General features: G+C 37.3%; 1 protein-coding gene across 3 annotated transcripts in view; it reads left to right on the forward strand.

The window, feature by feature from the left end:
• PURG (purine rich element binding protein G) overlaps positions 1 to 14,201 on the forward strand; it is a 37,178-nt gene extending 22,977 nt beyond the window's left edge. For 2 of the 3 annotated variants that reach the window (XM_059156401.1, XM_059156402.1), the window contains one exon: positions 13,298 to 14,201. In XM_059156401.1, the coding sequence (XP_059012384.1) occupies positions 13,298 to 13,407 (110 nt within the window). In that variant the 3' untranslated portion in view covers positions 13,408 to 14,201. The remainder of the gene's footprint in view (positions 1 to 13,297) is intronic. The other variant, XM_059156404.1, reaches the window with a different exon arrangement.
• The last annotated feature ends 10,920 nt before the right edge of the window (positions 14,202 to 25,121 follow it).

Consider the following 25,121-nt stretch of genomic DNA (forward strand, 5'->3'; position numbering starts at 1 on the left):
TCTTCATTTACACCATTATATGGTGATTATAGTTTTGTTTTGTTGTTTTTGTTTGTTGTCCCTGCAGTGATTATAGTTGTTAACAATGAAGATTATAAAGCATTGAAGTATTCTCATTCATACAAAATTTTATTGTGCTCTCTATATTGTATTCAATCAATATTCAATAGGAGTCAATTTCAATAGGATTAAAAGTATTGTAGTTAAAGGTCTGTTGCTAGAAATTTCTTTAAATAAATAACCTTGCTCCTAGCATTCCCAGTGAGCAGTGGCTTTGCAGCATCACTGAGGAGTTAGCAGGCTGAGCTCTAAAGTATATGTGCAGATTCCATTTTTCTGACCCCATATATCCATGGCCATAAAAGTTTCATATTGGCTCCATCTGCACAAGTTATCACATAGTTATAAATATAGAAAGATCAATATGGCCAAGATTATCAAGAAGGAGCTTAGGGGCACCTGGGTGGTTCAGTTGATTAAGTCTCTGACTCTTGATCTCAGCTTGGGTCTTCATCTTGGGGTCATGAGTTCAAGTCCTGCATTGCGCTCCATGCTGGGCATGGAGCCTACTTAAAAAAAAAAAAAAAAAAAAAAAAAGAGGGGCACCTGAGTTGCTCAGTCCATTGAGTGAGGGTTGGACTCTTGGCTTCGACTGGGGTCATGATCTCAAGGGTCATGGGCTTGAGCTCTGTGTTAGGCTCTGAGCTCAGCCCAGAGTTTGCTTGAGATTCCCTCTACCCCTGCAGCCACTTGTGCTCTCTCAAAAAATAAACTTAAAAAAAAAAAAAAGGGAGAGGGGTGCCTGGGTGGCTCTGTTGATTAAGCCACTGCCTTCAGCTCAGATCATGATCCCAGAGTCCTGGGATCAAGTCCCGCATCAGGCTCCCAGCTCCACGGAGAGTCTGCTTCTCCCTCTGACCTTCTCCCCTCTCATGCTCTCTTTCACTGTCTCTCTCTCAAATAAATAAATAAAATCTTAAAAAAAAAAAAAAAAAAGAAGGGAGGCATGTTTAAAAGAAATTCCACATTTGCTTTTTGCTAGGAGAGGAATAAAACACAATAACTTTAAACCATTCCATCCACCCCTTAAATAATGGCAGTAATTTCAGCTGTATCTTTAGGTTCTGGGTTCCCCCAGAGTTATCAGGCAGTCTTAGTGGCCTCAGTACAGAATTATAAAGAACACAGAATTTGGTGTCAGCCAGTCCTAGGTTCAAGTCCAAATTATGTCACTCTTATGAATAGTAGGCAAATTATATAACATTATAGACTTACTGTGTGAATTTATTCATTCAGCATTCAGTTTATACCTATTAATTACTCTGTTCTGGGACAATTTTCTTGGCCCAGAGGATGTATCAACAAACAGATAAGATTTCTTGACCTTACAGAAGCTATAGTCAGCCAGGATTCTCTTTAGAAAATTAAATGTTAAGATATATGAAGCTGTTAGCAAAGTTTCTATCACATAATAAGCATTTGATAAATACTAATAACATCATTATTAATTCTTCCCAACCCATAACATGAACAACTCCCCAGAGAGTATAAAAAAATTATGCAAAATTAGAAAGGAACCTCCTTTTACCACAGGAAGTCTCAGGCCCAGCAGTAGCTAGGGAGTTGGACTCATTATAATCTCCTGAAGCTATTGTCAGTCAAATAGAAAAGCACACAACTATGTAGGCAGAACTTTCTTGGACAGGAAACAAAAGGTACTAACTTTTATAAAAGAAAAAAATTAAAAATATGATACTGCATCAAAATTAATGTGTTCTTTTTATCAAAAGATACCATCAAGAAAATGAATAAACCATCCACAGGCTGGGAGATATCAAAGTATATGTGTGTTGCTGGAGAGAATCTGAACTGCTTTATTTCCTTTTTTAAAAAGATGATCGTCAGTTTGCATGATTTGGGGATCAATGACCCCACTACTAAAAGGATTATATTCACCTGTTTTACTTCATGACTTGACAACATAAGATTTTCTTGTCTAAATCTGCTCTCAACTTTAATGTTTTTTTGCCTGAAGGAGTCTTTGGAGTCATTTAACACCCTCATAGTAAAACAGATAGGAAAAATATTAATATTAAAGAGAGTGTGTGACTTGTTCATAATCATCTAACCAGTCATTTCAGAACTTGAACTAGGTTTCAGGAAGTGCTCCTTCCGCTACTCCAATTCTGCTTCCTGTTGCTTCCTTGAAAGTCAGCGGGAGATAGTATATGGGCTTTACTCAGGATATTTGTTTTCTTCTGTCAGCTGGAACGGTTTTCACAATCGTTTATTTCAAAGTTGAAAGCATTGCAAGATTATGGTTGTGGGTCATTTTTGACTGAAAAAATAGCTTTTTGATGGTTAATACATGCTTTAAAACATGGTTTCAGGATGGTAAATGTAGTTACTGGTACCAGTCAACTGTCATAAAGAGGCCCCTGCAAACCGTCATCTTGATTTCTGAGCTTTTTCTCATTTCATATAATCTCAAGCTATATATTTTTTTTCTATCTTCTAGCACTTGATATTCCATTTATCTTTGGTACTGACGAACTTTTAAATCTCTATGTCAGAGATTTATGTGAAATATTTCACAACTATCCAGTCTATTAATTATGAAAGTTTTTATTGTTCATCTAGCAAAGCAAACAACGTCCTTTAGTGTCATTGATTTAGTTGGGTTTTTAAAAGATTTTATTTATTTATTTATTTATTTATTTATTTATTTACTAGCCCAGTCTAATCCGAGGTTCAGGCTCACAGCCCCGAGATCACGACATGAGCGAAAATCAAGAGTGAGACACTCAAATGACTGAGCCCCCCAGGCACCCATAATTGAGTTATTTTTTAAAAAATTTTTAACGTTTTATTTATTTATTTGTGAGAGTGATTGAGAGAGAGTGAGAGAGCACAAGCGGGGGGAACAGCAGAGGGAGAAGACTCCCGGCTGAGCAGGGAGCCCCACTCCAGGCTCAATCCCAGGACTCTGGAATCATGACCTGAGCTCTAGGCAGACACCGAACAACCGCACCACCCAGGCGCCCCTTTAATTGAGTTTGTTTGTTTGTTTGTTTGTTTTAAGATTTTATTTATTTGACACAGAGAGAGAGAGATCACAAGTAGACAGAGAGGCAGGCAGAGAGAGGGGGGGAAGCAGGCTCCTCACCAAGCAGAGAGCCCGATGCGGGGCTCCATTGCAGGACCTTGAGATCATGACCTGGCCGAAGGCAAAGGCCCAACCCACTGAGCAACCCAGGCGCCCCTTTAATTGAGTTTTTAAAAGGAAAATTTTATAGCTAAAAAATCTCATCTTCTATCAATATAGAATTTACCTTCTATCAACTTGTTTCGCTTTCACAATTGTGTTGGTTTATATTTATGTGATTTTTATTTATTTATTTTTTTTCGGATGCATCTTCTCTCTCCTTATTTCCGCAAGTCTACACACTTATATACGTTTACATGACCAATCAGCAAGCAGGGTACAGGAGGGAGCAAATCAGGCCATGCACCTAAACGAACAACTTCGCTAGCAACCAGTGCTGTTTACTTCCTCTTTGGGCCTTCTGCTTAGTCTCACCAGGCAATCCTAACCTGGCAACTAGCCAGGCGCCATCTTTTAATGGCGGAGGCCACCCTGGCCAGGGGCCTGCCTCCGACATCTCCCCCTTTTTTCTTTTATGGCAGGGATCGTGCCTGTCTTAGGTTGTCAGTGGCGGGGAATATCCTTACCCGTCATCAGACGGCAGATATCAATGATCTGCGTCCTGTCTTAGGTTGGTATATTTCCCCCACCAATCTTACCCGTTGTTGACTACCGATTTTAGGTCAACAAAAGCTGGAGCAGCAATAATGACACATGGCGTAGGGGTTTCAGGGCAACTGCCCTCTTTTACTAAGTCAATGTCTATGCTTTTCCTTTTCCATCATACTGAATTTTTAATTTGCAGTAAGAAGCCACTATGTGAGGTAAGAAATGATAATCAAGGGAAAGGAAAACATTCATTCATTTATTCAGAAAATATTTATTGAGTTGTCAGAAGCCAGTCATTATGCTAGGGAAATTGGTTACTTTTTTTTTTTTTTTTTTTTCATTTTTTTCCTGTCTAGTCTCAGGGGAGATCATGATGAGTAGTCAAATTAAGTGTTTTAGGTGTCGCCGTATGACATGCAGATTTAAAACAACATAAACCCTTGGTGGATTTGAATTGGAATTAAAAAAGAAATAAATTGGATAAGTAATTATCTGGCTTTTGATTATAGTTTTAACTGCCCATGAATCCTTGGCATTACTTATAGGTAAATTCTATTCAGGGTATTACTACTTTCTTCTCAGAATTAATATAATTTTTTCACTTATTTATTTTTAGAACTGTCAGTGTAATAAGGTTATTTCTGTAGGAAATTGGGACTTCTGTGGGTTTTTATTCTGATTATAACCTCTTTAAAGCTGATGAACATATGGCCCCTTAGATTGAAGTGGTGAGGTAATCATAAATTAGGCCCCAAACACTGGCATTCAAAATGGTTTTAAAATGTGATATTCAATATATACACTTGAATATGCACCAAAGTAACATAAATAAAATCTTGCTTTCTTTCCACCTAAATGTTTTAAGTTCCTCAGTCTTCTTTAGATACCAGTGGTATACTACTCCTCTCCACCAGTGTTCACTCATCCTTGGGGAAATAAAAAAAGAGTGAAAGCCATATTGCCATAATCACTAATAAGTAGCATTTGAGCCAAGTTTTTTATTGCTATTTTTTATGCTTTTATAAATTAGTATTTTCACAAGGATAAATCAAACTTAAAAACCCTTTTCTGTTCTCGGGTATTTTTTAATGTAAGATGTTTTATTGTCCTTTCTTAGAGCTGGGTCCATAAAAGAATTTGTCTTCTTTTTTTATCTTCCCAGCAATAAACTAAACCTGGTTTAGTTCAGTGCCCTGATATAAAATCCACATTCTCTGTAGAGTATTGGTCATGGGTCCCATTCTAGGATGTGTTGCTCTTTATGGGACCGTCTGAAGGCAGAAGTTCTGAAATGAAAACAAAAACTCCATCCTACACTAATGCTTCAGTAAGAACATTGTGTTCAGTGGCAATGCTTTTTCATATTTTCTATTAAGGTGTAATTTAATTACAGTAAAATGCTCAAATCTTAACATATCATTCAATCAATTTTGACAGATATCAAGACACAGAACATTTTTCTCACCCCAGAAAATTTGTTTCCCTTTCCAGTCAACAGCGCCACTCTTTCCCCAATCCAAACCTCCAAAAGCAATCCCTGATCCAATTTCTGTGACTACAGGTTAGTTTGGTCTGTTCTGGAATTGTATATAAGTGAACATGTAGTTTCATCATTTGGCTTCTTTCACTCAACCTAATATTTTTGAGATCATCTGTGTTGTGGAGTTCTTCAATAGTTTCCTTCTGTTGCAGATAATTCTTTAGAAAAAACAGGCAAGAAATAATTAGATCTTCACTGAGCATCTTAAATGGCACATGGCTATCATTAAAGCCAGGACAGCAAAACTGCAGCAGGAATGAGGGGTCAAAATACCCTCTAATATTAATATTCAGTGACAGTACTCCCACAACGGCTCTGCTACTATATGTTTCCTTCCCTTTGTATGTCTGCTTTGACCTCAGAAAGCCAATGTCAGAAATAACTCCAGGTGAGGAAGTACATCTTATGATATCTCTGTGATCAAAGCATGCTGGAAGGGATGTTTTCACTGTTTATCAATATGGTGGTGATGGCTCAGTAGCTTTTATGCACTCTTAAAATTGTATAACATAGACTTTATGAGCTCAGTTTTATTATTACAAACTCACTTAGATCCATAATTTTTACAAATAGAAGGAGAACAGATACAATGAAACCAACATCTCCAGATTACATTTTTGGGGTTTTTCTGTGTTTTTTGTTTTTTGTTTTTTTAAGTTCTAATTGAATTTACCTAAAAATTGCCATTTTAAGCAAGGATTCACTGAGATTTGGGAGCCATAGTAAATTTAAGTGAAGATGATATCGTGACTCTAGGGAGTCACAGTAAATTGTGTACCAGCAGATGTGAATTGTTACTATCTGCTGTTGTCTTCTCTCTCCTTGTTTTTTTTTTAAGATTTATTCATTTGTTTATTGGACAGAGAGAAAGAGAGAAAACAAGTAAGCAGAGAGGCAGGCAGAGAGAGAGAGGGAAACAGGCTCCCCACCGAGCAGAGAGCCCAATGCGGGGCTCCATCCCAGGACCCTGAGACTATGATCCAAGCCAAAGGCAGAGGCCTAACCCACTGAGCCACCCAGGTGCCCCTGCTGTTGTCTTTTTCAAGAGAACATTATTCTGACTGAAAAGGACTCTGAATTTTTACCTAACTACATAAAGGCGAGCACTAAGCTGGCCCTGGGCTAGTTTCTCCCAATCCATACCATCTCCATCTGTAAGATTCTTAAATAAGAAGCTGTGGAACCACAAAATCGCAGAACATTAACTCACACACCAACAGTACACACAATAAGCACCTTCTTAACTTTATGGGATGTTAGCATGTCATTTTCAGTGTTTATACAACTCTTCAGCCAGAAGAAGAATAACCGTAAAATACCATGGTGCTTCTATCAGTCCTATGGAAAAAGGCATACAAAAAAAATTAGAATTTTTGCCAGATAACTGAGAAAATAATGTTTCAGATTATTCCCATCCTGTGACTCCCTCTTATCTACTGATTTTCTCATTTCTTTCTGCCTTCCACTAAATACACCTTCCTTCTCCCCTCTCATGCTTATTTTTCTCCTTATGGTTCCTAAACTATTTTATTTACCACATTCATATTTCATTCTAATAATTCCAGAAATGTTGAAATGATACTTTCCTTATACAACCTACCTTAGTGTAGAATTTGGCTTAAGTTAAGCTTACTTCTCATAAGTCTTAGTTCATATAAAAAAGGAGTTACATTTAAATCCTTAAAAGAATCCCATTAGTATAATTTAACCTGTACAGAGGACTTGCTGTGCTATCCTACCAAGCCTCAAGGATCTATGTTCTAAACTGTAAAGATGATTAACTACTTTTGAGCAGTATGCATGAATTCTCTCAGCAGTTTGTCATCATTTTAGTTGGAGTAATTAATTTTAATTAACTGCCAATAATGTTTGTTGCCATGTGGAAAAATGAGAATATGGCCCTTGTTCCCATTTTAGCATGAGTAATGATATCAGTTTAATGTTAGAAGGGTAAAGAGGTCTTAGGTTATGAAATAAAGAATTATAAACCTGATTTCCCAGGGAGTACACTCTGCCTGAAGGGTTTTGAGAAGTCCTAGCTTAGCAAAAATTAAAGCTGATAGTAAATCATCTTTCCTCTGGCTTTTAAAAATTAGATTCTTCTCAAGAAACAAGGACAGTCTCAAGTACACAATCTAACCTTACACCTAAAGGAGATGGAAAAAGAACAACAAATAAAGCCTAAATCCAACAGGAGACGAGAAATAATAAAGATTAGAGCAGAAATTAATGACAGAGGGGAAAAAAACAACAGTAGAACAAATCAACAAAACTAGGAGCTGGCTGGTTCTTTGAAAGAATTAATAAGATCGATAAACCCCCAACTAGACTTATCAAAAAGAAAAAGGAAAGAGAAAGGACCCAAATGAAAACTTGATTTTGCTTCCTAAGCAAAATTTCCAGAAAAATGTTTTTTTAAAGATTTTATTTATTTATTTGACAGACAGAGATCACAAGTAGTCAGAGAGGCAGGCAGAGAGAGAGGAGGAAGCAGGCTCCCCGCTGAGCAGAGAGCCTGATGCCTGATGCGGGACTCGATCTCAAGACTCTGAGATCATGACCTGAGCCGAAGGCAGAGGCTTTAACCCACTGAGCCACCCAGGGGCCCCTAATTTCCAGAAAATTAAAGAACCTCTAGTCCCCAGTGTTTTTTGCTGTAATATGTCTGCCTTTTCAGTCCCTTCTGATATTCTCCATAGTCATGCTGATAATTACAGGGGTGAGGATTTTCTTGATTCTTTATGTCTGAATTAGCTTAAGAATAGTACAGTGTGTGCAGAACATAACTTTTAATTTAAATACTTGGCCAAAGAAAAGGTGAATAATGTAGTTTTAGGAGAAGTAGCAGTAAAAATTGAGTCACCAGTATTCTGGAGGACACATACCAGAGGGTCTTTGCCATCAAGGTTTAAGAGTGAGTAATACAACCCTATTAGGTAAGAAAGGTAATACCACTTACGTTACTGTGGTGGAGAAGCAAGAGTTGGGTACTCATGGCTTTTCACTTGGAAGTCAAGGGTGAGGGGCAGTATGTTAAGCTACTTTGTTTCATTTTTTTCAGTCCTATTTCTCATTCCTCAAATCAACAGATATTTATTTTGCATTCAGCATGAGCTAAACATTCTGCTAGATCTAGGTATACAGCACACAACAAGATCGAGTCTTTGACCTCAAGGGGTACAGACACATAGCAGAGGGCATTGCTAGATATAACTGCGTACAAAACAGAGAAGATACATAGGATCTTGAAAACCCTGTGTGGTTCCACCACTTCACAAGCCATTTATTAACTTTGCCCTCCTTCTGGAATGAGAAATAACTATTATAATCAGTTGTTTGGCATTTTGGAAATGAAAACTGCTATAAAAGAGCGGAATAATAGAAAACAAGATTAAAGTATATGGTAGGAATGGCTCTTACAGGTTTGTCCAGTATTTGTCCTCACTCTAGGACCGCTACCAGGGTAAAGCTGTTAGGTAAATGCAATTGCCTAGGTTTTGCGAAGACAGGAGAATATCTGTGTGTATTGCCAAGAGGAATTATGCAATTTATATGACTTTGGATAATGCAGGAATTAAAGATAGTAGGAATCCCACGTGGAGTATGGGGTTTCCACTTGCCTACAGCTTCTATTAAGGATCTTCTGCATTTCAGTGTTCATTTGAAGTATTTCTTTAACAATTTTTAAACCTTGCCACTACCCAAAACTGTTACCCACAAGCGATTATATTTTCATATTCAGAAACTACAAGAAGATTCATTAAATTATATAGAACAAATATCTACCTTCCTGTGATTGACCTATCTGTATATTGGATTTGGGGAAGTCGTTATCAGTGATTTATCATGCCCGATTCTTTCTGATTTTACCTCTTTTTTTTTTAAGTTTGTTAATTCTCTCAGAGGACTAGGATACCAATCGACATCCCATTCTCCATCCTCAGAAGATGAAGAATTTATTGAATTGGGCATTTCTTTCAAATGCTTTTATATGATCACATTCTTACACTGAACCTGGAGATTCTTGAACTGTAGGAAAAAGAAGGGGTTCTTTTTTGATAGTCATTGAATGTTCCTTGACTATGAACTAATCTTAATTTTATTATTTGCATTTTTATGCTTTTGTCATCACTTTCACCCTAATTAAATGAGGCACTACACAATGTTTAGCCTGTCACATAGTACAATGCAGGTGACCTGTCACTGAGAATCATGATCTTACCTTCTCTTTTTCCCTCTGAACAATTTTGTTGGTCTCAGTTTATAATGACATACCTCTGTAGTTTAACTTCATCACATTCAAACAACAAAAATATTAAAAATCTTACCTTATATATGTGCCACTGATTTTTTTAAAAAAGCATATTAATATAATTATTGCTTGCTAAACAGATCTTATTTTTTACTGTCCTCCCCCGATTTAACAAATGTAATGATATGGAAAATTTCCATACAGTTGCTTATTATTTTATTTGCTCCTTATCTGTGCTCTGGTCTTTAACATGCTCATGTCCTTACATATTATCTCTATACATTTCCATTTAGAATAAACAGATAGAAGCATGAAAATTAATAACCCATGCATCAGACCTTTTTGCCATGCTTAATAGGAATAAGCAGTTAAGGCTAGAAACCTCAATGTTTAATGCTGTTTTCAAAACTCAGTTATTCCATATATTGTCACTTCAGTGATTAAAGAGAGTAAGTAGAATATGTAGTCAGATTAAAACAGGATAACTAAACCAGTGTTTAAAAAAAAGAAAAAGCTATGGTGTCTGTGCATTGCATGGCAGAACTATTAAAATTTGCCTAAATAATTTTCATGATGTTTTTGATACTGTGGAAATGCTTTCACTATACTTGGGTTTGAATCTTCATAATGACAAAGGTTCTAACAGTTATTTAAAAAAAAAAAAACCACTATCCTGTTTTTAGAAAGTTATAACTCATCTTCCCGGTTCTATTTATGATAAGTTTGTGAAACTATACTATACTATTATGAAAAGGGTAAAACTTATGTGTACTTAGATTTTGATAAGTAGCATTGTATGCATTTAAAAAGATTTTTTGGTAACTTGTGGCACTTTGGTAAAGGAATGTGCAGTTATAAAGGTTTATGCCATTTTGATTTTTTTTTTTAATCGCCAGGAATTACTCTTACTAGGCTTTAGATTGAAAACCAAACCCAATTTTAAGACTGGCACTTTTTTCCTACTGGTAGTTCCTGTTTCTCTAATTATGTAGAACATTTCATTTAAACCATTCTTTTCAATGAATTTTAACTTTCCTCCTCCCTCCTAACCTCAAAAACCTTTAATTTAAGGAACATTTTTAAATCATCCAGTGGTGGTTAGATAAGCATTTTTGGTATCATGGACATTTAATCTGGTGCCTGGCTTTAGTAATCTTCTGATAAAAATAGCTAAACTCCTGAAAAAGAATATTCGAACATTTTAATTATTTTGTATGGGTTATAATCAACTGAGTAAGTTGATGTCCATATAGTCATAATTTATCTTAAAATCTGGGGCTGTCAACATAACTAACTACACAGATTGCTTAAAATACCCTCATGTATTCCAAAGAGAAATGACAAGAAGAAATAGAATTCTGTATGATTATAGCTATTGTATACACTTCTGTTAGGTTTCCAGTATTTTACTGTGATACACCCATGGGTAGCAGAAGCAAACCGAAAACAAATATAAATGCTTTAACATTGGATGTTGGCATACAGTTCAGATTATGCATAAGCTATTGCAATAAAAAAATATATTCATTGTGCCTGTATTTGAAGAATTTATCTTAGATTTCCTCTGGCCTTTTATACTTAAGGCTGTGCAATCATTTAAATGTAGAGACAACAGAATATATGAATGAATGAAATGATGGCCCTGTTGGCCATGGGATAAATATTCTGTTGAATTTTTTGAGAGCATTGCCTGTTGTCTATTATGACATAAACTAAATTGTTCACAAGCCACATGTGAGTCTTAAGTACAAATCACAGCATTGAGAAATTATACATCTCTTTTTCCTCACAAAATGAATTCAGAATTTATAATTCAGATTTATAATTTTAAGCTGCTGATTATTAAAAAGCACCTAATATGAATTTAAAGATTAAATGAAATAAGACCTATGAAAGAATGCTAATTAATAGCATAATCCTGTATACTATCACACTTCTGATAATGTTAAGTTTCTTATAAAGCCTTAAAATATTTTAGTGAAAAATAAATTACCTAGAAATGAAGGCACTTTATTACCTTGAACTAGCTATTTGTCTGTATAGAATTTGTCTAAAATCCCATAAAATATTCTTTATCCTTTTATAAATTTATCCTACTTATGTGTTTTTCTAAAGCTTCTTATAATACAATAATTCAAACTATTTTAACTTAATAGAAAATTGTGTTATGTGATAGAACCAATGAACAATTCAGAAATAAAACTAGAGAATCAAAAGTGTGTGTGAGAACAGCAAAACTGTTAGTCTAAGTCTACAATCATTTGAGGTTAAAATGTAAAATTTGGAGGCTTTTTCATTGAGCGATTTTTAGACAGCTTTTATTTTTTTTAATCTTATCTTTAATTGGTTCTACCTTGTGTTGAAATGTTGGTCAAATTATAAGGGCAATCGAAAGTATTAAGCCAGCCTGTCATAACTCAATTTTCTTTATTTGGGTGTTTTTTGTTTTTTTTTTTTTAATGTAACTCTAAAGCATTAAGAAACAAGTCTTGTTTCTTCTATGTTCAAGTCAGCCCTGCCTGGCAAATTATCAAATTGAAATCAGGAACGTGGATGTGCAGCTCTCTAGAGCTGCTGTACCCTCTTCAGAAAATTAATAGTTGATTTATACAAGGGATTTGATTCAGAGGAAAAGGCATAGGATCCTTTTTTTTTTTTCAAAAGTTAACTTTTTTCTGAAATTCATCCTTACATCTTTCTGATATTTTAAAAAAATAGACTAACTTTTATCCAAGAATGTTTTTTAACAGAAGAATATTTCACAGAAAACAAACTTTGCTTTCTTTTTTTGTTTGGGGGAAGTTCACTTAATAAAAAAAAAGTTGGTTTATGATTACACTTATCTTTAGTTCTTTCTCTGTAGTGGCCATTTTTCTATCACCAGTTTTAAGTGTTTTACTAAATGTGCTGCTTCATAGATGCAATTATCATTACACAGTACAGACAGGAGTCAAGTTTATCAGCAGTCTTCTCTTATCAAGGAGAAACTAAAAATAAATTCCATGTCAGTTCTTTGGTTTGTATCTTGGTATCTTTTTAAAATACAATATATTAACCCAAAGGTGTGTTAATGTCATGGCATGAACAATCTTAAATGTAGATCTATTGAGTATTTTGTGATGCTGAGTAACAAACTTTTCTCAAATCTCTGTGATGCTGAATATTTTCCTTAGGAGGTTTTGTTTCATGTTAGATTGTTGTTCTGAAAGATGTTGGTCCTAGTGGGATTTTTTTTTAACTGGGAAAACAAATAAACGCATGTATTACAATTATAGCAATGGTGAATTGTAAACTTACCGTATAATATTGATTCTATTTTCAAAAATGTTTTGCTGTTAAATATATACAACATAAAATTGCTGCCATACTGTAATTGAGTACTTTTTCTTAAATGACCCTGTTATCACTATTCCAGAATTAGAAGTTGGGCAGATACATGATTGATTCATGTGTCTGCATAGATGCGTCAAGGTATATTCTTCTCTTGGTGAGTAAAAATATATTTTCCTTGGCATCAGTGCATTGAGATTTGAATATACCTGTATCTATCTGTTCCTATTACACATTTCTTATACAGTATCTTTTAATATGCCAAAATTGGCCTCCACACAACTTAAAATTGAGGGTTTGTTACATGCTTTCTAACAGAAAGGTTTTCAGTGATATTCATTATGGGTTTGTACTGTGAAAATAGTGAAACTCCCTTTAAAATTTCATATATGCTAAATTTAAATTAATATTTTTTCTTTAGCTCAAATTTCCCTAAATCCAGAGAGAATATCAACCCTTTTCACTGTTGTCAAATCCAGCATAAGGAACAGCCCTATGACACTACAAAAACAGTTGAGGAATAAGGAATAAGTCTCTTGTGTTACACTTCAGAATAAAGGCATTGTGTGAACGAAATGAACCGAAGTTCATCGTGAATGCAAGGCTTCTTTACTTGACATTCCTCCACCGAAGGGAAGACAAGTGTCAACACCATTGGCGTCATTTTTCAAACCGATCTTGAGTGGAATACCTTCCACCATCCTGGAGTACTTCTTGACTCTTACCAGGTTTTGGTTTGGGTTTGATTTGGTTCTCATTCATCGAGCCTTTCAGTTTTCCAAAAAAAAAAAAAGCATCTGTCAGCACTGAGGTAGAGAGACATAGATTTGAAAATACTTTCTTAAGAGATCATGTAACTCTATAACTCAATTTCAAAAGAGGAAGAGGGTATAGTTTCAACCCACTGCCTCTCACAAGAAACATGTTTTTTGAATCTGTAACTGTTTTAGTGTTAACAGGGTACAAAGTGTTTTTGTCCTGTATTGTACTTAAAGGTTCTCATTGATTGGTGATTATATTGTACTGTATGAAAACAAATCATAAATTGCCTTGTACTGTTTATAATAGACCATACCACGTACTACTTCAGTTTTTATGTTCCAAGTTTTCCAGTGATGCATGTTAACAGTTAGGTCCTAAAATTCTGTGGTGCTAATTCTTCCATATCCAATGGTGCTTTTGTGGATGCTAACTGCACACATGCTGAACAAAGCTTGAAGTTTAAAACTTTCCTCCCTTCCTCTGTTTATATAAAGTAAAATGAAATAACTTGAATTTGTCTCAAAGTATCACTGACAATCTAATAAACTGGTTTCTATGTGTGATTACTTTGGATTCTTAATTATTCTTCAGAAAGCAGATTAGTTCTCCCGGGCCCTTCAGTCAACCAAAAGTTGATTTTACTATGTGCTTATTTCATTATTTCATTTGTGCCCCAAATTTTGGGGTATGTATGGGAATTTAAATCCAGTTGGCCTAGATCCCTTAAGCAAGTTTATGTTAGATCTACAAAAACTAGACCCATCAGACATGGAAATTAGTATGTTGAAAAAACCAAAAATGTGCTGTTTGAGTGCCTTTATTTTAGTATGTTACTAATAAGGTTTTATTATCTACTTGAACCATGAGATAACATTTGCATGGAAAAAAGTATGCCTTCAGAACGTTTATTATTGCTCAGATGACATTGAAAAGGCCATTTCTGTATGATGACATTTAAAGTAAAAGTTCCACTTCTCATGTATGAAAACATGGACAAAAAAATAAAATAAAATTGGAACTTTCCAAGACAAACTGATTCCATACGCCAGAATGGCATGGTCTTACTGGATTTTTAATTTTAGCATCAGCACTAAGAATCACAGAATTAGGACAAGTGAAGCTGCTATCCTCATGAGGGCAGAGGTCTGTTTGTCCCAAGCTAGAGATAAAGTCAATATTAAAGAAGTGTGCAAATTTGCATTCTAATCTTGGTCTCTTGTCCACCCCATGGGTAACCTTAAATTTCAAAAGAAAAGATCAAAATCAATCTATTAAAGCTCCTTAAGCAACAATCATTGATCTCAAACCTGTCCATCTAATCTCGTGGGTCCAATGACATTCCCATGCTGCTGTGGTTTTTTATTTTATAAAGAGTGTAGGTGCAGCACTTTTGTCTCAAATAGTTATTGAATCATGTCTAACTTCTATTATCAGAAAATAAAGTTCACAGAATAGAGCCAATATGATTATCTTGAACATCCCCAAGACTATCTTGAACAAATGCAGTATTAACTAAATCACAACCTCTCCAAAGATATTTCTACTGTATATTTTTGTAACTATCTTTACAGCATTCCATTCTATGAAAACTGGCGAACAATAAATGTGCTACAAAATAATTTCAGGTCTTCTTTCATCAAAAAGAGAGAGAAAATAAGGAAGTCTATGAATGTTTTAGAATATCTTTACTTCTACAGTAATATTTTGCCTGTTAATTGAAAGAAAATTAATTCTAATTTTATTAAAGGATAAAAGAAAAAACTGCTTTTGGAAAAATATCTACTTTTCAATCTACATGAAAAAATCTCTAATTTTTATACCTACAGCCACCAGTTTTATGTATTATTGTTCACCATAATGTTTGTCCCACCTAAAAAAATTATTCTCACAAAATTTATCAGGTTTTTTTTGTATGAAATTATCTTAAAAAATCAGCCTTAAATAAAATGAGTATACTTTGTAAGTTTGGTTCATTTATGAAGATAATGTAGTCTCTCCCTCTTTAAGTTAATTATTTAAGCTTTTTAAAAGTTACATAAAATTATGTTTGTCTTTAGTTTTATCAATATTATTTTGGTAAGTTGTATTTTTTGTTTCTAAGATAATAATTTCCCTTGAAGATCTTAAGCTCAAGGTGTCATCTGTAAATCTTTGAATGAAAGTACTTTCAATAAAGATCCAGATATTCTCCATTGAGGGACATCTTTTGAAATAAATTTCATGTACATTAAAAACCTAACCTGATTCATCTTAGGGAACTGACTTTTCTCATCAGGAATTGCTTTGAATTTGAAAATGGCCAACAATAATAATCTTGCCCTTATTAAAAAAAAAAAAAAAGTCAGTCTGTAACCTGTATCATTTCAGATTTGTCTTCATGAATTTTTTTAAACCATTGAAGTGGGTGCATTCTGAGACCACATTGAGACTAAAGTCACTTTTCTTATCCTCCAGTTTATTGTTAGGGCAGTGAAAACTCATGCAAAAACAAATGAGTGGTAGTTTATAAGATTGCATAAGCCATATAATGCATGAGCACAGCATTGTACGTATTCTCCCAAATTAGTCTCATATTCTGTGAGTAGTACCTAAAGCTTACACTTTCTGTAGAGCATAATGCTTGCCATCATAAAAGACAACAAAAAAACAGCTAATGAAAATACAAAGGACACTTAATGGAAGAACTGGCCCTCAGTTTGGGGTATGTAAAAATGCAGTTTTGCTAGTTCATTCTGAGTAAATACACAAGAGATTTCTTTTAAACAAGATCATAAAGAAAACACCTTGAGCATCAGATACCCAGCGAAGAAAATTAATTTACAACAAAAAATAAAGTGTTATTCCCATTGAGTAGGACTGAAAGGAAACCATGTATAAGAAGTAGACTTCAAATTTTGCTTTATACAACTCTTTAAACTATTTATTGATAAGCATGTATTACTTTTATCATTTTTAAAATGATTTTTAGAGGAAGGAAATAAATGCTAAATAAATTAGAAGACCTGCATCAACTGGTTGCATATTCTCTTCCTGGAAGGAAAGTCTACTTATAAAATCTAATTAACATCAGGACGTTGCTTGATAAGTATAAAATCAGGTAAAAGGAAATGAGTAATATTAATGAACAGCCTCATCATGTTATGATGGGCTCCATAAGGAACCAGAAATCATTACATTAGCTCATCAGAGCAGTCATTCCAGTCAGAGATGGAAATCACGAACATGCCCTTATGTTTTGTATCTTTTTTTGTGATTCCATCTTTCAGTGTGAAAATATTATTGCTTACCAATATAATTAAACTACATATTATATTTTTATCATTTTAGGCTCCTTAATGATATAATTATCATTCATCATTAAGCATTAACATTATTCGTATATTACATAGTCATTATGTATTAAATCATTATTACTAATGCAGTCATCATTATTAGTAATAATTAGCCATATTTGGCATTATTCATTCACTATAATAATACCACTCATCATTAACAAAAGTTTCGTATACAACAGATATCCCTCAGGCTGCAACCCGTCTTGATGGAGATTTTAGGAACATCCCAATTCACCAGTAGCAACTAATGAAGGATTAAAACCCTCTTCCCTTGCCCACAGGGCAGAACATATCAATAGGTCATGGAATTCTTTCCGAGGGACCAGAGACAGCTCTAGAATCTTTTTCAGCTCAGCACTCCTAGCAGCCATTACCAGTTGACAAGACTTAGTGCACAAGGTTGGCATATATGACACTCTGCCGTTGACATCTCAGGAACATATAGAAGCCATCTGTGTAAGTCTGGGTCCTCCAAGAAGCAGATGCCAAGATGGGATTGGATGGAAAAATAGAGTTATTAGAGGAAATGCCACTGCGGGAAAATGGAGGAGTTGATAGAGGCGTCACAAGGCAATGCAGGTCTATACCCTAGGAAAGAAAAGACAGAAGAAACCAGGAAGGGAGGGAAGAAGGGCAAAAGGAAATTACTTCTTAGACTTCAGCACAGTTCTGAGAAAGTTTCAACTAAATGATGGGCAGTCCTTGAGCCAAAGTGACCCTTCCGAGGAAGCCGGCGTCTTACAGGTATGGGCTGGCTTAATTCCTCTGCCACACTCAGTCATAAGCTGAGAGCCACCACGGCAAAGCACAACCTCAGTACCAACTTGGTGATGGATTGCAGAGCATAGCAGCTCATCTGTGGGTCACTTATGTGCCCTGAAGGAGGAAGTCCGAGAGATGCCTTTTCAGGGCCACCACAGGTTTCTGTTTGCACGGCTGAGGTCTACATGTCCTAAGTGGGAGGATCACCCTCTCCATGGTCCTCACAGGCCTTTCTTCGCAAGGGGAAAATTCAGTAAAGAGAAGTGAGGGAATCAAGCCCCGCCCCTGACGCTGCATTAGCTCTCAGGGTCACAAACAGAACGTCTCCTCTTCCTCCTCCCCCATCCATTCTAAATGACCCCTCACCTTAGCACGACTTGCCTTGGCAGGACTTGTCTGGTGGTAGGACTCAAACCTTCATTCCTGAGGGATCTGATCTCCTCAATAATCATACTCTTCTTGGGCTGTGGTTGCCGTCCAAGTCTACTAGAAGTTATAACGGGGCAGGGAAGAACCAAGAAGCTGCGGGAGTAGATCGTGCACACATTCCTTCCTCCCTGCCTCCATTGTTTATTTTTTTTTTTTTAAGATTTTATTTATTTATCAGAGAGAGAGGGGGAGAGAGCGAGCACAGGCAGACAGAATGGCAGGCAGAGGCAGAGGGAGAAGCAGGCTCCCTGCCGAGCAAGGAGCCCGATGTGGGACTCGATCCCAGGACGCTGGGATCATGACCCAAGAAGAAGGCAGCCGCTCAACCAACTGAGCCACCCAGGCGTCCCCCTGCCTCCATTGTTTAAAGCAGCACTATCTCCTCCTAATGGTCGGGGCTAATTATCCCCGCCCAATTGGTGACTGCTGATTCCTAGGCACAAAAAGTCCCCAGTGCCCTGGCAGCAACTATAAGTTATAGTTCACTGGATACAGGCTGTGTCCTTTGCCAAAAATATGCCCCATTTGGGGACCTCGAGACTGCAAAGCCCAGAGCTGCGGGGACAGGAGGCACCAGCCCCAGTGGGCCATTAGTAGTGATGATACCTGACACAACACCTGCTTCCACACCCTTGATTCTCAGATTGATGTCCTCTTCCTATTAAGTGCACAGCACTACAGAGACAGGAGTCCCTGGTTTAGTGCACATACTGCATCTTGAAGGCTGGCATCCCATGCTTTCAGAGTATTGCCTCCCATTGGCCCTTCTGCTTTCCGTAGAGCTGACTTTCTCTGGATGGTGTGATAGTCATAGTCATAGCAGAGGCCAACTCCATCCACCTCCTTCACTGGGAAGTGGGTGTCCTGGTTGGATGTCTCTGTCTCTCCTACTGCATGAACATGCTCCGTTCATGTGCCCACTGTGCTAGTTCTGAGGTGGCAGTGGCAATCTGACCCATGTCCGTTGGCCAAGTCATTTTGTCTACTTGTTCGGGGCTTCTTCCATGATGGACGCCTTCTGGTGGACATTCATTTACATAAAATGTCTCTACCCCAGACTTTTTGTGTTCTGATCTTCCAGTTTTTTTTTTCCTTTCAGGCCACTGACCAGAGAGCCAGGCCAATGACCACTGTCTAGGAACTATAAATACTTTCGCCTCAGGCCATTTCTTCCATATAGAGCTGACGATAAGGTGCACTGCTTGCAACTCTGCCCACTGGAAAGATTTTCCCTGTCCACTGTCTTTTAAGGCCACCTCACCCGTTTTCAGCTTGTACTCACATACCTAGTAACTTATCCATAAGCCAAGCTCAAGTTTTCTCTTTCTCCTTCATCTGGCTTTATGCGAACCTTCACATGAGCATAGGTGTGAGATGGGAGAGAGAGGGATGCTGCTGCATCTGTTAAGGATGCTAAGGATGGGGCGCCTGGGTGGCTCAGTAGGTTAAGCTGCTGCCTTCGGCTCAGGTCATGATCTCACGGTCCTGGGATCAAGTCCCGCATCGGGCTTTCTGCTCAGCAGTGAGCCTGCTTCCCTCTCTCTCTCTCTGCCTGCCTCTCCGACTACTTGTGATTTCTCTCTGTCAAATAAATAAATAAATAAAAATCTTAAAAAAAAAAAAAAGGATTTTAAGGATAAGGACCGCAGGCTACCTGTTCAGACAATATATTCATAATCCCTGGTCCTACCCAGGCTTGATCTAGCAGGTATTATTTCCATCTCTTGGTGGACTACCCTTGGGTCCATCCAACTTCATGACTTGCAGGGTTCAACAGAACCTGAACAATGATAGGCAGTTTCTAGTCCACAACCCTCATCTCCACCAATACCCTACCCCTACCCTTCAATATCTGTTTCTCAAAAATTTCAAATTTCCTGCCACTTGGCTTGGTCTTATTTCAGAATTGCAGGTGCCTGTCCTGTGACTCTTCTACTGGGGTTTGCCAAAAACTCTTACCTTTTGTCACTGCATCCTTCTCAATCCTGAGACTTCCAAGGAGGTAGGGTCTGCATAATTGTAGGAACCAAAGAGAAGGACTGCTGTTCCTGCAGCAGAGTATTTCCTGCTCTGAGGCCTGCCCAGATCTGGCAGTTTTCTAAGTCACCCTGTATGCCGGCCAGAGTAATATGCCTATCTGTGGAATGTGTTATCTCCTGAGCCCCAAAAAGCCAACCAGGATGCTGAACTTCCTCTATATTGTAGGGATGAAAGATGCACCCCTGTATCTTTTACTTTGGAAAAGATATGCTGGCATGCTCCTGATCATCGGACCCCCTAAAAACTTCACCAAAGTGGCAGGAGCCTGAATATTCACAGGATGCATAATGGAGCTCCCGCTTTCCACAGCCTCGTTATTCCTTCCCCTGATCATAGGGATCCATGAGCAATGTGGGCTGCACCGCAGCCTGAGCCCATTGCAGAATGCTTTCCTACTGAGAACAACTCAGAAATTCCCACTTCACTGAGTGTTGTCATTGCTCTTTCCAGACTTCTCTCAGAACTGCCTAGCAGTGAGTTTGCCCCATTCCCTGAGGCTTTTGAAAATCTTAGATCCTGAGAAAGTTAAATTCCAGGCTCCTTATCAAGTACTCTCAAAATATAGTCCAAGCTATATGCCTCTGGCTCCTGCTGGTATGTGCCAGAGAATTCTGGCAGCTTCTCTGGTGTGCAGTTTCTTTTCTTCTTCATCATTCCTAGCATGTGTCCGCCCAGGCTATGCTGGGACTAATGTTTAGTTATCAGACAGGGAGGAAGTGAGGCTGGTTGCAGAGGGGAACCTGTGTTCCTTGTAAGGGAGAGGTCTCTGCAGCATCTTCTAGGGGGACAGAGTGCTGGCTCTTGTCAAGGAAGGATAGGACACCTCTGCAACCCTAAAGGACGTGGCAGCATTGGGGTATTTCTCTGCAGAGAAAATATACTCAGGAACATCCATCTACATGTCCTTATCCTAGCTCTCAGGGTCGCAGGGTCCCCCAACCAGCACCTTGACCTTGGCAGGAGAGATGTGTCTTGGCTGAACATTCTAACATCTGAGGAATCTCTGCAATTCTATCTGATTCTCAGTCTGTTCAACTGTGTCTGTCTCCCACACTATGGAGGTAAGGTCCTCTTTGTAAACTACCAAAGTGACCCTCTGGTTCTTACACTTAACCATTAACGGCTTATTAATGGCTCTGAGCCTTTCATTATCCTGCTGGTATCAACACAACTTAGCAGTCATCAGCCAACTCTGCTGTCTTTGAGGACATTGTTCTCACCATAACTTTAAAATGCATGAATCATCACATCTGCAACAGCATTCCCTCCTCAGGCAGGACATCTCACTAGGTCACTATCAATGAAATATGTAGCGCTTGAGTCACCACTTCATGCTAGGGATTGTCCTTGCCCCATCTATCAATCAGGTTAACACCCTCTTTGCCCACTAAATGATCAGTGGGTTGGTCCCAAATTGCAGTTTTTTCTTGGATCATTCTTTGGGACTCATTGTGTTAGTCCAGGTCATCTGAAAATCAAAAGCCAAGATAGAATTAGGTAAGTGTAAGAGATTTCTTGGGGCAAAGGCGGAGGAAGCTGGGAGATCCATCAGACCAACGCAGATCCCATCCGTGTGCAGGAGAGAAAGAACATCTCAGACAACAGCACTGGTCTAAGAAAGTTTTGGCAAGCCCAACAGGAGTCCTCAAGTCAAAGGTATCCTTCTGAGGACTCCTGTGTCTTCGAAAAATGGACCTGCCTTTGTATTCCTGCCATGAGAAGTCATTGGGAATAGTTCAGGGGAATGGAGCCTTAGCATGGATACAATGATAAAGGTCAGAGCACAGCAGCGGAGGCCTTTGGTTAATTATCTTCCCTGCAGTAGGTGACCTGGGAGGCATGGGCTCAAGGTTGCCAGGCCATGCCATCCCCTAGGGGCATTTGTGTTCACAAAAAGTCTTTCTCAGCCATTGTTGAAATGCTAATGCTTACTTGGCTCAGTTCGAGAAAGGGATAATTTTTTTTTTTTTTAAATTTTTTATTTTTTATAAACATATATTTTTTATAAACATATATTTTTATCCCCAGGTCTGTGAATCACCAGGTTTACACACTTCACAGCACTCACCAAATCACATACCCTCCCCAATGTCCATAATCCCACCCCCTTCTCCCCAACCCCCTCCCCCCGGCAACCCTCAGTTTGTTTTGTGAGATTAAGAGTCACTTATGGTTTGTCTCCCTCCCAATCCCATCTTGTTTCATTTATTCTTCTACCCATTTAAGCCTCCATGTTGCATCACCACTTCCTCATATCAGGGAGATCATATGATAGTTGTCTTTCTCTGCTTGACTTATTTCGCTAAGCATGATACGCTCTAGTTCCATCCACGTTGTTGCAAATGGCAAGATTTCATTTCTTTTGATGGCTGCATAGTATTCCATTGTGTATATATACCACATCTTCTTGATCCATTCATCTGTTGATGGACATCTAGGTTCTTTCCATAGTTTGGCTATTGTGGACATTGCTGCTATAAACATTCGGGTGCATGTGTCCCTTTGGATCACTACATTTGTATCTTTAGGGTAAATACCCAATAGTGCAATTGCTGGGTCATAGGGCAGTTCTATTTTCAACATTTTGAGGAACCTCCATGCTGTTTTCCAGAGTGGCTGCACCAGCTTGCATTCCCACCAACAGTGTAGGAGGGTTCCCCGAGAAAGGGATAATTTTGATCCTTATGCTGAAAACTGGGGAAGACAGATTAACCTAATTGGAGTTTGAGCTGACCATAAACAATAAACTTAAAAGTAATATTAAAATATGAATGAATACTCTTTTTAAATTTTTTAAAAAGATTTTATTTATTTATCAGAGATTTAGAGCATGAGTGGAGGAGAAGAGCAGAGGAAGAGGGACAAGCAGACTCCGTGCTAAGAGCAGAACCCCACACATGGCTGGATCCCAGGACACTGAAACTGTGACCCGAGCTGAAATCAAGAGTCAGACGCTTAACTAACTGAGGCATCCGGGCGCCCCATATTCGTGAATAGTCTTAAGTTCAGTAGTCAAATTTATACTAAAAAAAAAAACCAGAAGTTTTTTTGAGTATAAAAAACTTTAGAAGTTTTAAAAATATTTTGATCTACAAATATCTCATGTGTATTTATACACATCTTATATTTTGAAAGAAATATTTTCAATACAAAAAGCCTAAATTTATACAAAAAGTAAATAATAGGGTGATTTTTGTGGAACTAAGGATTTTTTTTTTAAAGATTTTATTTATTTATTGGAGAGAGAGATTGAAAGCTAGAGGGAGGATAAGAGGGAGAAACTGACTCCCTGCTGAGCAGGGAGCCTGATGCGAGACTCCCTCCCAGGACTCCAGGATCATGACCTGAGCTGAAGGGAGTTGCTTAACCACCTGAGCCACCCAGGCGCCCCAAGGATTATTTTTAAAAGATTTCCTATGTGATGTATTCATGAGAAAACCGCTAGTATATTTATTTAATAATTTAAAAGTATTTTATTTTACTTAATCACAAGTTATATGTATATATTATATCATTTTAAAGGATTTATTTATTTGAGAGAGCAGAAGGAGAGACTCTAAGCAGACTTCCCGCTGATTGGGGAGCCCAAGGAGGGGTTTGATCTCATGACCTGAACAGAAACCAAGAGTCAGATTTTGTTTGTTTGTTTGTTTGTTTTTAAACAATAAACAAATAGTTTATTTTTTTATTAATTTTTTTTATTATGCTCAATCAGCTAGCATAAAGGACGTCATTAGTTTTTGATGTAGCATTCTTAGCCTAATGTTTTCCAGGCTTATCCATGTTGCAACATGTACCAGTGCGTTGTTCCTTTGTAGGCCTGAATTACATTCCGTTGTCTGGATATACCATTTTATGTTTGTCTGTTTATCAGTTGATGGACATTTGAGTTATTTCCACTTCTTGGCTATTATATACAATGCGGCTATGAACATTTGTATTCAAGTTTTTAAGTGGACACCTGTTTTCAGTTCTTTTGGATATATACACTTAGGAGTAGAATATTTGAGTCATAGGGTAATTCTGTGTTTAATTTTTTGAGGATTATTGCCTACAATGGCTATACCTTCTCACCAGCAAGCAAATTACTTTTTTAAAAAATGACTTATTTATTTTGAGAGAGAGAGACCACCAGCAGGAGGGGCAGAGGGAAAAAGAGAGAGATTCTCAAGCAGACTCTGTACTAAGCCTGGAGCCCCATGCAGGGCTCAATCACATGACCCTAAGATCATGACCTGAGCTGAAACCAAGAGTCAGATGCTTAACCAACTGTTCCACCCAGTTGCCCCAAGGAAATTACTTTTACACTTCAAATATGTTAGGCACCTTTCTGGGCATAGAGATTAATAAAATTATTTTAATAGCTATTTAGTAGTCCATTACAACAGGGCATCAAATTTATTTAATTAATCTCCTGATAATGAGCATTGCATTGTTCTCAGTTTTTTACAATTTCAACTAGTGCTGTATTCCATTTTACAGATATTTTAAGAAGTAAAGTTACTTGTACAAAAGAGATACTTGTTCTAATTCTTTTATTGAGGAATAATACACTGTACCCATTTCAGATATATATAACCTGATACATTCTGATTATGTTTACAACCATGAAACCATCAGTATGGTCAAAATAATAAACATACATATCATCTGCAATGTTTCCTTCCTTCTTACACCCAACCTCATCTTTACCCCTACCTGCAGGCAAACACTGACCTACTTTCCATCAATATGGGTAAATTTGCATTTTCTAGAACTTTATATCATTAATTCATACATTATATTTTTTTTGTCTGCCTTCTTTTACTCAGCATGATTTTTTTAAGGAATCCAAATGGTCTATATCAATAATTAATTCCTTTATATTGCTAAATAGTGTTCCATTGTATGGACATAGTATAATTGTAAATATATTAA

This window comes from Mustela lutreola, chromosome 18, assembly GCF_030435805.1.
Source record: "Mustela lutreola isolate mMusLut2 chromosome 18, mMusLut2.pri, whole genome shotgun sequence".
Lineage (NCBI taxonomy): Eukaryota > Metazoa > Chordata > Mammalia > Carnivora > Mustelidae > Mustela > Mustela lutreola.